We start from the raw sequence: 14,650 nt of genomic DNA, 5'->3' as shown, positions 1-14,650 counted from the left end.
AAGCTCTCCTTCACTGTGTCTCTGTTGTGATGTGTTTCTTTGCCACGTGTCTTGCATGCCACTGCTTTGCTGCCTCACATCAGTGGCAGGTGGGGTGTGGACTGGAGAGACTAGTCTCCAAGTTCAAGGTCATAGTTTGTAGGAGGGGCCAGGGTGAGAGCTATGGTCCCTTGGTGGGAGCAGGTGGGAAAGACATCCCACTGAGAGTGTCCATGACCAGTTGGACTAATGGCCGTCTACCAGAAGAAAGGATCCTCTTATGCTAGGTTAGTGAAGCACGCTGGTGGCTTTTGCCTTCCTTACCTGTTCTGTCACTCAAAATGGGAGAGAGAAGATGCTGGGAGTCAGGGGTGAAAAGAAGATAGAGGTAACAGGGTCTAGGGGAGGGTTTACAGAGAGGCTGGTCTGCAGCTGTGGGATCTTGATCAAGTGACATCTTTTCCATGAGCCTCAAGTGTTAAAATATTTAAAGTGTGATTATTTTTAATCTGAGTTCAGAAAGAGAGAGAGAGGGATCTCCCATCTGCTAGTTCACCCTTCAGATGGCTACAATGACCAGAGCTAGGCTGATCTGAAATCAGGAGCTTCTCCCAGGTCTCCCGCCTGGGTGCAGGGGCCATTCCCCATTGCTTTCCCAGGCCATTAACAGGGAGCAGCTGGTATTTGAAGTAGTTCCCATATGGGATGCTGGTGCCACAGGTGGAGGCTTAGCCTGTATGCCATAGCACTGGCTTTGTAAAGTGGGATTATAGTAGGAAGTTATCACACCTTTTGAGGAAGCAGAATTCCAGTTAATAAATCCAAGCTCCTCTCTCTGTTGATGAAGCTCCTTTCCTTGTTTAGGGGTTTGTGGTGCATTCTCTGGACCCCATTGACTGTAGGGCAGCAATATGAGTCCAAGAGCAGACCTGGCCCCAGGCTCTTCTTTAGCCACCTCTTTGTTACTAAGTAGCAGTGGCTACAATCCACAAGCATTCATTGACTCATGGTAGTCAGGTGGGACGTGCTTGGTGTTTCAGTTTATTGAGGTTGCCATGGCAAAATACAGGAAGCATGGGCTTAGAAACCACAGGAGTTTCTCACAGGGCTGAAGGTTGGGAAGTTCATGGTAAAGGCCCTGATGAGGACCCTCTTTCTGGTTCACGATGCTTTCTTGCTGTATCTTCCCCTGGTGGAAGAGGTGAGCTGGCTATGTTTCCCTTTGTAAAGGCACCAATCCCGTTCTCCAAAAATATTTTTAAAATTATTTTCATTTGTTTTGAAAGGCACACGTAGAGAGGTGGTTGGTTGACCAAGCCAAGATGAAGTAGGGAGTCTGGGATGCAATCAGGGCATCCCATCTGGGTGTCAGGGACTCAGTTCGTTGAACTACAACAACCGGGATGTACATTAGCAGGAAGCTGGGATCTGGCTTAGAGGTGGAGTGAGAGCTTGAACCTGGACACTACCACATGGAACAGGCCATGCTCAGTGGCCTCTTCTGTACTATGCCAAGTGCCTGCTGCTCCTACAGCTGTCGCTGCTCTTCCTCGCAGACTGCACCTGCCTGTAGAAGGAGAAGTGCTAGAAGCTAGGTTCTTCAAGCTTAGTACATGCAGGGCCCCCTGGCAGCAGGTAGATGGATGCTCTTTCCTTGGGCCACATGTCCCCTGGGAGACTTCTTCAGTGGGTCTGCGGTGGGACTGGGGGGGGGGGTCTTTGTTCATGATAGGCCCCTGGCTGGTGCTGAGGTGGCTCACCGGTAGGCCTCCTGGGACACCCTGCTCATGGGGATGCATGCAGACGCCGGAGTCAGCCAGGCTGGTTATAAGGGCTGCCCCACTCTTGCATTGGTTCCTTAGGGAAGTGAGTGGGCAGCTTGCCTCCTCTGTGAGGCAGAGCTTATGCCCGAGGAGCTCTGTGGTGTGGGTGCAATGACCTACCACTGTGGGCCGGGCCAGAGCTTCACATTGCTGAGCCCACACTTAATTGTAGCACTGGTAGGTCATCAACGGTAAGAGTCAGGGACATGACCCTGTGGCAGATGCTGCGCTTTGGCTCTGGGGTTGAAGGCCTGTGGGAGTCCGGGACTCGGGGCAGCACCTGGAACTGCTGTTTCAGAGCAAGATCTTGTTGGAGCCTCAGAAGAGCCAGAGGAGAGCAAGGAGACTCTCTCCCATCGGCCCAGACTCAGCCCGGTGGCCCCCTGGCCTCCTTCTTCCTCAATAAGCTGTTCTTGCACTCACATGCCCTCTCCCCTTCAGGTTGGGCCAAGCCCACCCAGATGGCCTGACGGGCCTCGACCCTGGAGCAGGCATCCATGATGCTATGGCCCTCCTGCTCCTCTTCCCTCCCTCTCTTCTTTCTATCCTTCCCTCTTTTACAATGATTTGCTTATTTATTTGAAAGGCAGTGAACAGGAGCGGGTGGGGCGGGGTGGGGGGAGAGAGAGAAAGAGCTCTTCTATCTTCTGGTTCACTCCCTATATACCTGCAATGGCTAGAGTTGGACGAGGTGGAAGCCAGGAGCCCAATTTCTTCTGGGTCTCCTGCATGAGTACAGGGGCCCAAGCATATGGGCCATCTTCCACTGCTTTCTCAGGCTCATTAGCAGAGAGCTGGATTCTAAGTGGAGCAGCCAGGACTTTATCCATTATGGGATGTCAGTGTCATCACAGATGGTGGCTTCCCCCACTGTGGGCAATGACAGTTTCAAAATGGGTTTGTTTTTCCCTGAAGTCACCTCCACTTCTCTCTGGGTGAGGCATTGGCCCCGGCAGTCCCAGAACCTGTCTTCCCTGTACCAGGACCAGTGAACCCCACAGCCATGCCCCTTTGGATTCTGACATGGTATGAGGCTCCGGCCGGCCAACCTTCTGTGGGAGGGGGATGTGAGCCCAGGCTGATGGCATGTAGGAAGAGTGCACGCAGCAGGTGGTGATTCTCGCCCCCTTTCATCCATGTGGACACTGCTCTTCCATGTCTTTGGGCTGAACATGTGCCTGAGTACTCTGGGGCGCTGGGACCATGGTGGCCCAGGTAGCCCTTCCCCTTTCTCCAGAAAGTATCCTCTGGCCCAGCCATCATTATACTCTTCTCACCTGTAAGCTCAGGTTCAAGATCAGCTCTCTTTCCTGGCTTCTCTTGCTCAGCTCAGGTTTGCTCTGGGAATGTGTTGGATCCCCGTCCCTGCCAGGGTGTTGCAGGGTAGACCCAGGTTGGGCTCTCAGACCCAGAAGAGGCAGCCAGGCACGAACCCAGGCTCTGTGAAGTGTTGGCCATCTCCAGCCTCAGGTTGGGACCAAGGATGCATGGGGAAGAGGAATAAGGCTGTGGTGGGGAGCAGGCACTGCTCACTGGGTAGCTGGGGCTGCAGGGGAGTGAGCATTCAGGCTGGCCACACACCAGCATCCCAGTCCTGGAGGCAGGCTAGTCTGTGGCCTGGGATACAGCCGCCTCACCCTGGGGATGGTGGCCAAGACAGCGGGACAGGCAGGTGCTGGGCAGACCTCCATGAGCTTGTGTGCTTGTTATAGCTGGTTTTAGGAGCCCTGTCACTCCTTCCTTTCCCAGGAGTGACATACCAGCCTTGCTCTGGGCCATCAGGAGAGGGTCACGTTAGCAGAGGACAGCCTGGGGACCCCACAGCTCACTGCTCTGCTCTCTGCTTTCCTTCCCTATAGCCGGGCCAGCATTTGGCCCCCAGCCCTCACCTGGCCGTGTACACCGGCACCTGCGTGCCCCCATCCCCATCCAGCCCCTTCTCCTCCTCCTCCTCCTGCCGGTCCCCCAGGAGGCCTTTCCCCTCACCAAGCCGCTTCATCAGGAGGCCCAGCAGTGCCATCTGCCCCTCACCCATCCGAGCGGCTTTGGAGGGCTCCTCAGGCTCGGAGCCGAAGGCGGAGGCCAGCGGATCCAATGCCCACCATGGGCCCTCGGCCCTTGAGAGCAGCGAAGCGTCTAGTGATGGTCCCACGGTCCGCAGCCAGCCCCGGGCAGCCCCCAAGGCCCGGGCGTCACTGTCCTTCGGCAGGTTGCTGAGACGGGGCTGTTTGGCCTCACCGGTCTTCGCCAGGCTCTCACCCAAGTGCCCCCCGGTGTCTCACGGCAAGGTGCAGCCCCTGGGGGATGCAGGCCAGCAGCTGCCTCGGCTGAAACCCAAGAAAGTCGCAAAGTAAGGAGCAGGAGGGGTTTGGGCCGTGCTTGTGTGGAGTCTGTGGCTGTGGTCTGGGCATGGGTAGTGAGAATGGTCTTAGAGGGCAGATGCCACAAACAGCCACTCGGGGCCCTGGGTCTCTGGGAGCTCTCCAGAATTGTCGCTTGTTCTGCCTTCTCTTCTAGAGTAGGCAGTTTTCTTTCTTGACTTTCCCCCTTCTGTGCTCCATACCCACTTTGCTCCATTTCTATTTGTAAAGGACCGGAAGATCAGTGGGCCCGGTGGGAACCACAGCTCCAAGAAGCTGGTTCCAGAAGCTTCTGTCCATGCCCCATTGCCTTGCCTTCTGCCCCCAGAAGCTTTCCTGTTGGGGCCTGGCTAGGAGCACTCTTCTAGCAGTGGGGTCTGTGTAGACACAGGTGCCCAAGTACATAGCCTCTGACCCAGTCATGGTCTAGAATATTCCACCTGGGCTGGATTCCTGTGGGACTGATCTTTGAGAGCCCCACAGGTAGCACTTTGGGTGCAGAAGTGAGCCTCTGCCAAGTACTTGAAATGCCTGAGGCAGAGAGAAATGCTGCAGACCCTGTGAAACAGCCTCTGGCCTTGCCAGGCTGTGGGGAGAGACAGTCGTGGCCATGTCTGAAGCAATCAACACATGCCCGTGTTTAGCTTCAGCTTGCACTTGGAGAATGAAGTGTCCAATGGGGGGGTCTTAGGTTGCCATGGCTACCTGGGGAGCGTGACCCCCGCGCAGCATGCAGGGGCCCCTGGGACAGAAGGTGCTGGGAACAGAAGCGAGGGTGACCTTGGCTGTCTTAGGAGATAGTCAGATTCTGGTGAGAGTGTCTACTGGATTTTCCCGGGGCAGGGAGAGGGGGGGCTCTGTAGAGGGAATGGCCTAGTTTGGAGCCAGCGTCATACCTAGGGCACTGTCATTGACCTTGGGGAGCTTCCCCTTCACTGCTGACCTTCTGTGGGGAGGGGGAGATGGTCAATGTCACTGGTTGAGGGTGGGATCTACTGTCACATGTCTTCTCTGTCACATGCTTTCTTTTTGCTTCTGAAGCTTCTTCCAGATCAAGATGGATGTGCCTACGGACAGTGGGGCCTGTCTGATGGACTCGGATGACACCGGGACAGGGGAAGCAAGTGACCATGCCACAGAAAAGGAGGTCATCTGCCCATGGGAGAGCCAGGCCGAGGGGAAATTAGGTTGAGCCAGGGGTCAGGGGCAGGAGGATGCTACCAGTAGGTGGGGTCACCAGGTACACCCGATTTCCAACCAAAGTGCATTATAATGACAGTGGAGGGTTGGAGAGACCTGAGCTGGTGCATTGTGGGAAAAGTACTCTGCTATGGCCGACCCCATGGCCAACCCTACCCTCTTCTCCTGACTTTCCCTTCCTTGGGCAGAAAGGCACATGGATCAGCTGACTTTCCTTGTTGCCTTAACACCAATAAAAGGATCACCTGTGATCGCCTCAGCTTCGGATGTCAGTGTGTTTGGTCTTTATTGGTCCTATTGCTCATGTCCTCTGCACCTTTCTGGGCAAAGGGATGTGAACTCACTTCCAAGAACTCCCTCCCAGTCTAGGTTGGTTGGGTCTGACACTCTCATCACCCAAGCTCCAGGAAGGAATGAGGGAAGTGTGGCATCTTACAGGAAGTGTGATGGACTAGGAAAAGGCAGCCTGAGGGCCCCAGGTGTGTCAGTTCAGACTTTCCAAGAAGCCAACGCCAAGGTGGAACGGGTTGGAGAAAACATTTGTGCAGCAGATGGATGGACGTTGGAAGAGGGGCATAGGACCTTCATACCGTCATGAGTCTGATCCTGGGGGAAGGAGAGTTTGCAGGAAGAAGTCTCAGACAATTCGGTGACTGTTGGGACATTCTTGAGCCAGAGTTGTCTAAGAAGTTCTGCATCTCCTGGGAGGGATCTTGCCTGTATACTCACTCTATGCATTTTCCCCTGGGAACCCGGGTCCCATCATGTACCTGCTGGTGGACCCAAAGCTATAGCAGCTGGGTCATCAGTCACTCTACCCCGTACACATTAGTGTCTGCAGCAGCAGGCCCGTAGGCACTTGGTTGGCCACTTCTATCTCTTCCCCAAGTTGCTCATTCAACATTTGTTTATTGGGCCTCTGTGAGGCACCAGGCTCTGTGTTAGGCCTGGGGATGCTATGCTAAGTAGCACTTACAGGGTTCCACTCAACTAGAATAGTAGTTCTTGGCTGGTTCTGTTTGTACCCCCAGGACCTGCTGGGCAGTACCTGGACACATCATTGGTTTTCACTTGGACTAGAAGTGACACCTTTGTTTTTTGTTTCTTTCCAAGACTCCATGTATTGGGCCAAAGGTTCCTGTTGGAACCCTGACTGGCTTGATAGTGGGTTAGGTGAGATTAAGGGCCATGTGGCCCATAACCTTTAGCAGAATCATGGAGAGTCACACAGGAGAAAAACACTCGAGTGGTTTGTCCAACCAGAATTGAATTCTCCTGACTTGCTTCCAGTCCCTGACAACCTAACCTTTTGTAGTCCATAAATACCGGGGTTTCTGAGTCATCTCGCTGCACTTCTAAAAATGAATGCTGAGTAGGGGTGTGGTTGAAGCCTCGACTTGCTGAGCCCTGCAGGAAAACCACAGCCACATCAATAGTTAAACAGCATTGCTCATTTTAGGTTCCACCAAATCGACTCCACTGGGCTCGCAAGTGTCCTCCAGTGGTAAGGAAATTTTGCTACCAAGGAAGTAAGATGGTCTGAGTGTTTATTAGAACTGAACAGGACTATTTTGATATGTTTATTTGCGAAGCTGATCTAAAACGACATTAAAGGCGAGGCATTCCGTAACCACAGTCTACTGATGGCCGTTGTGTCAACAGATAAGGGGCTCTCCACCCTGGGTTTGGGTACTGCTGTTTTTGGATTCCGTCCCTAAGCCCTCAAGGTCCTAAAGAGAAACTAAGCCACGCATACTCCAGGTTAAAATTCAGCAAGAAAATGACCCCAGGATGAGGGCAGTGATTCTGTCTTTGTCACATGCTCACCCCCAGGCAGGTGGGCACAGCAGGACTAGGGCCTACCTGATCATACTGGACAAAGCTGGTCCTAGTAAGGGTCATTTTTTCACCATGTCTGGACATCAGAATCCTCTGAGGAGATGTGAAAGGTCTAACGCCCACCTAGGTCATGTTGATTCAAGTGTGTCAGAACCTCTGGGGGCACATTGCTGGCACTAGGTTTTTTCAAGAGCTTTACCCAGTAATTGCAATGCTCAGATGAAGCTAAGAACCACTGTCCTGGAGTACTAGTTAGAGCAGACTCACCATGTCCACACTTAGTCCATGCCCAACAGGAAGAGGTGGGAAGGTAGCTGAGGTGCACAAGCAGGAAGTCACGTGTTGTTTAGGCTCACATGCCATCAAGCTGCCTTTGGTCATGTGATCACAGCCCACTGCAAAGGAGACTGGGGAATGTAGTCCCTAGGTAGGCCAATTTGTGAATAGCATCTGGAGGCTGGGATCCTGGTGAAGAAGATGCAGAGAATGGCTCTCGGTGGATGTTTGATCTCTCCCCAACTGGAACCACAACATAGTCACAGGAGAGGACCGGAAATAGGATGGTGACGGGACAGGAGGAGACAGGAGGGGCTGGTCACTTTCTCTTCAGCCAAATATTTGGCAAATGCCTTTACAATGCCGCTGTGCCCAGTTGCTCCGCAGTTGGTGAGCTTCCACGCAGACGGAGTATGTCTTGGGTGTCAAGTGGGGCGCTGGAAGCAGTGCTGACTTCCGGCGCTGCTATGCTTGTTCAGAAGCAAGCTGTGGCTTCCGGCTCGGGCCAGCTTCTTCCGGCCTCTCCGAGGCACGTGTTGGGAGGCGTGTGTGTGACACATACTGTTGCTGTGAGCTGCCCAGGACTTCATGCAGGGCAAGGAGGAAACAGCCACATCCCAACTCCTCCCCAAACCCCCACTGGGGCTTGCTTCTTTCCTAACCTGGGGGGAAGGCTTTGGGGAGTCTCATAGCTTTGTTCATCACCTTCAGATGTTAAAAACCCTGCAGGCGCCTCGAACAATAATAGTGTCAGCCGAGCTATGTGCCATTAGGGATAGGAGCTTCCTCCAGCAAGCTCTGTCCCAGGCTTGGTTACCTGGGAGCCCTGCACCAAGAAACAACAAAGTCCCTGCCAGGCAAGCCCTGTCCTCCTCCTCTGTCCTTAGCTGCCCTCTGACTTTTCCTGCTGTGCTCCAGGCCTTCTGGGTGGTGCTCAGAAATCTCTCACCGAGCCTGAGACGGGGTGAAGCACTTTCTCCTGGAGGGCATCGACGTTCATGACCCCCTTTGTGTGGCCAGGCCCCGCCACCCAGCTCCTCCTTTTGCATAGGACAAATGGTTGGCACCTGCTCTTTCTGCTGTTGGGCCACAGCCGACACGTGCATAGGAGGCATTCGGCTTTGACTTGCTCTCCTGCTTTTCAGAGTTCATTGGATGCTGCTGTATGCCTCTCACAGGTGCACACAGCAAGCTCCACTGGGTGTCCTGCGGCAGGGAGATCCCTGGAGTGGCCCACATCAGGTCGGAAATGTGCCGAGCCAGAGAAGATGCAGCCTTGCCTTTTGCTTATTTATTCGAGGAGGGAAGCCAAGGCATGCTGAAAGGGTCTGGACTGCTCATGGCCACGAGGCATCCCGGGTACCCAGAAGATGAGCTGGGGTTAGCTTGAGGGTAACATGGGCCCTGGTCAGTTCAGGGCCCGGCCCTGTGGCTGGGTTCCTGGCTCCTCATCTCCTTTCACCAGAAGAGGGAGTCCCAGGCTCACAGATGCCCAAAGACAGATGCCTGGGATTTTTTTTTTTTTTTGTCTTAAGAATCCAGAGACCTGGACTATTAGGCGTGGTCTCTCTGCACCACAGGGTCACACTGGACCCAGCCAATGCATGCACTTACCAGGCAAAAAGCTCCTGGTGTTAAAAGCCAAAGGACTCAGAGAGCTGTGCTGGAGAGGAAGCAGCAGGGCTTGGAGGGAGGGATTGAGCTTCCTGGGGACAGGGTGGGCTGCTGGGTGGCAGACAAGGGTCTGGCCTCTGCTGGGTCCTTGGTGAGTCTGTCCTTGGTCCTGGGTCTGTGGAGCGGCCAAAGTGGGGCCCAGTGAGAGGGAGACTGCTTGCTGGGCCTCAGGGCTGCCTGAGTGGCCTTTCGGTGACTGCAGGACCAGGCCATTCTTCCGGCTGTTGTACACTGATGGCTGCTTCCCTGGCTGCCTCAGGTGTAGGCAGAGCCTCCACAGAAGGGTAACGCCCACTCTCCTGAGGACTGTGGGCCATGGCCACGGGAGTTGCCTCTGAGCCAAGCTCTTCTCCCCAGGACTGGAGGTCCACAATGCCTCCTTTCCTGGTTTCTATAGCCCAAGGGCTTCTCAGCTCCCTTGTCAATAAGAGGAGGCTGTGGGGTTGGAGCATTCCAGGGGAGCAGCATGGAGCTACCGGGGTGGGAGGGACACAGAAGATCAGACAGTGAACTGATGGGAGGGGCCCGAGTGTGGCAGCCTAGAGGGAGCAGGCTCCTTTTCCCTTGGAAAGAGGGCAGAGGCCCCGGTAGAGGAGTATCAGGGACCACAAGTGTGGGTGCTGGTTCCATCAGCATCAGCCTTGTCTAAGGAGGGAATGCCTGCATGCTTGCGTTGGTGTGTGCATTGGTGCAAGCACCCAGGGTCATGTGTGCACACCCTCACCTGTGCCCAAGGAGTGTGGGTGGTACATGCATGGGAGGCTAGGCATGAGGGCCTGGTGGGATGGGCAGAGAGACACGGACCTCCACAGAACCAGGGCCCTGTAGGCAGGGTGGAGATGGGTGGCGTCTGAGGAGTCTGGACTTGTTGGACAACGCCACTCTCACCTTCACCTGAGGTCCAGGGACAGGGGAGAAGGCCTCAGCAGACAGGACGACTGGACCCATCCGGCTAGCGGTCCACCGATGACAGTCGCTCTCCATGCTGAGCCTTTAAAAAAGATATTTCATTACGCGTCTTCTGCCCTTTGCCCCACAGCTCAAGGGTGGCCAGCAAGCTGTGGACCTCAGCAGCTGGGGAGTTGGCGCTTCAGTCAACAGTCTACACACCAACACCTCAAGGGTCCTGTGCCAGTTCCTGCCCCTGCTCGCTCCGTACCACATGTGGCGGGGACAGTATTACTGCCCTCCGTTTGCACACGTGATTTTCCCACTGCCAAGTGGTAGACTGAGTGTGATGCACTTGATTCTCTTCTTGTCTTTCTCTGTGTATAATTCACAGAGTTTAAAATTACAATCATGAATAATGAAACCAACATCCACGCACACGTCACTTGAAATGAGCTGATGTTACCATTTTGCCCTAATGATTTCTATATTTAGAGAAAACAAAGGCCCAACCACGTTTCTGTTCTCTGCCCCTCATCTGCCCTTTTGCCCCCATCTTCTGTGCTAACAAACTTTTTCAGCAAAGGTCACTAAGTGTTTCCTACTGTCTCCTCTGTCTCTCCTCCGCTAAGCACCATTGAGAACTATAAACAACAACAACAACAACAAACCCCAAATAGCTGATAAGACATTGTATCCCGAGTGTAGAGTTAACCCAACGAAGTATCCACAAACTAACGTAAAAATGAGCCAAGGATCTGAATGAACATTTTTTTCCCCCCAAAATGGTGAACAAATATCAGTAAACACATGAAATGATGTTCAACTTTACAAATTGTCCGGGAATTGCAAACCAAGATCCCTGTGAGATACCACTGCACAATTCGATTGGTCATCCCGAAAACACAATAAAACGAAGAAAAGCCAAACAGAAAATAGCAACACTGAAAAGCAGGTGGAGAAACTGGAATCCCGGTGAGAATGTGAAACGGAATGCCTATGTTGGAAGACAGTGTGGTGGCTCCTCAAATTAAAAACCAACACGTGAACCACAAGCTCCAGTTCTGAGTAAACACCAGGAATCGGAAGGGGAACTGAACAACTTTTCACATGTCTGTGCTCAGACCATTTATTCCTCACAGTGGCCACTGTCAGAGGAATGGATCAACAAAATGGGGTGTATATGCATAGTGGACTGCTATTCAGCTATAAAGAGGAGTTAGACTCTTTTACGTTCTACACTGTGGATGAACATTTTCTTTTATTATTATTACTATTATTATTAAAAGATGTATTAATTTATCTGGAAGGTAGAGTTACACAAAGAGAGAAGAGAAAGGAAGAGACCTTCCATCCGTTGGTTCATTCTCTAAATGGCTGCAATGGTTAGGGCTGGGCCAAGCCACAGCCAGGAGCCTGGAGCGTCCACTTGGTCTCCCATGTGGCTGCAGGGGCCCAAACACATGGGCCGTCTTCTGCTGCTTTCCCAGATGTGTTAGCAGGGAGCTGGATTGGAAGTGGAGCAGCTGGGACTGGTGCCATTGTGGGATGATGGTGCCACTGACTGCAGCTTTACGTACTGTGCCATAGCACCAGCCCCAAAGTGGATAGACTTTGAAAACTAAGTGAAGTCAACCAGACAAAGCAATAGATACTAGATGGTTGCATTTATATGAGGCGGCTTTGAACAGTCAGATTAATAGAAATAGGAAGTAGTTGCCAGGGGCTGAGTGGAATTGGGAATGGGTAGTTTGTGTTCATGAGTAGAAAAGTTTTAATTAGGAAAGATGAAAAATTCCTGGTACTTGATGGTGGTGATGGTTGTATAACAATATGAATGTATTTAGTACCACTTTAAATGGTTGAAATAATAAATATTATGTTAGGTACCACAATAAATGTATCAAACTACTCCTATATATATAAAAAAAAAACAAGTTGTAGACAGCATTTATCTCAAGGCAAGGGTCAAACTGCTGAACTTTCCCCCATGTTCTTGTTAGTTTAATTATATATTTTAAATTATATTTTAAAAACATTTTATTACATTTTTCAGCATAACTGATCATGAGTCTTATTGGTATGTATTATCATTGATGCTTCTTTAACTTCAGCTCCAAATTTGCCCAACTGTCACCCACATTCCTTGGATCTCACTGCCTCCCTCCTTCTAGCTCTGGTTTCTTCGTACTGAACTGCAGCCTTTGGTAATTCTCTCTGTTGTCCTTGAGAAGCAAATTCAGCTTGTGGTCTGAAAACTTGTTCATTTTCTTTTCATTACCATTTCATCCTGTGACCGTTATATTCATTGCTATGAGATGATTGCTTAGGTGAATCGGGAATGCTAAAGAACGAAAGTAATTTTCCCTCAGCACTTGAAATATGACTATGATGTCATCCGTGGCCCCATCTCATCGCTACTGAAAAGTTCCATTGTTGTGGTGTTTGTGGAGTTCCTCTAGGCTGCCTGTAACGTGGCCCTTGTCTCAAGTATTCTCCCGTTTCCCTGTGGTGGATCCCACTCAGGAGGCTGTGCCTTCCACATGGGGACCTGTGCCTTGCCTCTCTTCTCAAAAATCCTCCTCTTTGCTCTCTTTGAGTTCTGCTTCCTCCCCATTTCCTGCTTTGCCCCTTTGGCTCATGCTTAGCATGTGTTGGTGATAACGCAAGGAGAAGGCCTCTTTTTTTGTCCTGGGAGGCCCTTCAGATATGCCAGTCTGACGACGTCCCAGGGCAGCTTCTCTCATTCTTGGGCCTCGGGGTTTCACCTGTTCTCTCTCTCCTGGGCTTGGCTGTTGTCCTCACTCAGGATCGTCTCCATAGTTCATAACAAGAGGAAGTTGTTGCTGCAAGTCCATCCGAGACTCCCCTGTGTATCTATTACATGTTGGTGTATATGTATATATTTCAGATTGTATGTTTATGAAATCACTTCCAAAAGTTTGTGGAAAATGAGATTAAAAAACTCATTTTTGTTGCAAAAGTTTCAAATTCATGTGTTTTTTTTCATAATATGCATTTCCATGAACTTTCTGAGACCTTTCATATGTATCTCACATAAATCTATATACATTCCATATACGTGCTGCACTAGATTTTAAAATTTTGGTGTTTTAATCTTAGCTATAATTCTGTCTTAACAGGCTCCAGGAAATACATCTCCGAACCTTGAACTGTGTCACACAAGTTATGGATGCGATTTGGCACAGAGATATTTAAATTCCATGGTAGGTGCCTGATGGGACTGTCCCTGTGGCCCTGCCATCAAATTTTTATTTGCTTTTAATCCTGAACACAAACACATCTAAACCATGCACTCTCACCATTCTTCCCATGCGTTTATCTACCCACCTACCTGTCCACCTGCACATGTGTCCATACACACACACATGAATCCACCCATCCATCCATCGATCGATCGATCCGTCCATCCAGTCAGCCAGCCAGCCATTAGCTTTCATGTGGATCTGCCAACACTGCATAAAATCATTTTAAGCTGAAAACATCTGAACAAACAGCAGTCAGAAAAAAACTCCATCTAACCTTTTTCTGTGTTGACTTTAGCAAGGCCTCCTGGGAATCCAATTGCTATAAGTCTCCTCTCCAGGGGATCTGCAGCCAGGAACAGATGGGCCACTCGTACCTAGATGAGAAATGACATAACCTTACCCAAGCTGCCTGCTTCCTCCACTTGTTTCTTATTCTTTTCTTACTTCCCTTGAAGTCCAAACTCCCTCTTTATTAAGATGCTGAATAAAGATTGAACTTTAGCTGTTTTGGGAGCCAGTTTTTAGTGTATTTCCATGTACACGAGTAAACTTTCATCTCTTCTCCCATTGATCTGGTTTTTCTGTCAGTCCATTCTTAGACTCTCAAGAGCTTTACCAAGTGTAATAGAAGAGAATTTCTTTTAATCTTCCAGTATATTCATCCATCTAATTACCCACCCACCCATCTATAGGGCCACCCAACCATCCATCCATCTACAGTCCATCTGTCCGTCCCTCCCTCCCTCCCTCCCTCTCCCTATTCATCTATTCACGGAGGATCTGCTAGGTGTTTGCTGTGTTGTCATGAATGAAGTTCATAGCCTAGTATGGCCAGTCTGATACTTTAAACTGCGAGTTCCAACATGCTCCATTAGAAGGGGGTGAAGAACCTGACAGCCAGGTTCACTCACTGTGAGGGTTCACGGCTGCAGGGCAGAGCCGTGCTCCACCCTTTCCTGAATGACTTGGAACACCCTATGGAGCTTTGCAAACTTTTGCCCTTTTATCTGCAAATATGGGCTCAGGGTAATGCTGCTTCTTGCGGTGGGGTGTGTTGCGGGGTGAAGAATGTAAGTTAAATTGAGTGCCAGAGACCTGGTGAATGTTTGATGAATATTCATCTTTTTTTTTAATGACTACGGTGGCATTAAAGCAAAGAAAAGACTTCAGAAATTTTTACTGGCCCCAGAATGTGTGTGTGTGTGGGGGGGTAGGATGGGGGAAGAATGTTTCAGTTCCTTTGAAGCATACGTGAGAGAGAAGGCCAGACACATAAGAAAGTGATCTCACAACACTGCTTTCAATATAGTGCAAAAGAACATGTTGAGATATTAACATGTGA

The 14,650-nt window shown here is 50.9% G+C and overlaps 1 protein-coding gene across 1 annotated transcript in view; it reads left to right on the top strand.

The window, feature by feature from the left end:
- The window catches only part of RGS9 (regulator of G protein signaling 9), a 56,310-nt gene extending 50,956 nt beyond the window's left edge, over positions 1 to 5,354 (top strand). Inside the window, exons 18-19 of the mRNA XM_040989547.1 lie at positions 3,662 to 4,152; positions 5,204 to 5,354. Of these exons, the coding sequence (XP_040845481.1) occupies positions 3,662 to 4,152; positions 5,204 to 5,354 (642 nt within the window). The remainder of the gene's footprint in view (positions 1 to 3,661; positions 4,153 to 5,203) is intronic.
- The last annotated feature ends 9,296 nt before the right edge of the window (positions 5,355 to 14,650 follow it).

Source organism: Ochotona curzoniae, unplaced genomic scaffold, assembly GCF_017591425.1.
Source record: "Ochotona curzoniae isolate NIBS_2020 unplaced genomic scaffold, NIBS_Ocur_1.0 contig_523, whole genome shotgun sequence".
In the NCBI taxonomy this organism is placed as follows: domain Eukaryota; kingdom Metazoa; phylum Chordata; class Mammalia; order Lagomorpha; family Ochotonidae; genus Ochotona; species Ochotona curzoniae.
This window is presented reverse-complemented; position numbering and strand designations above follow the sequence as displayed.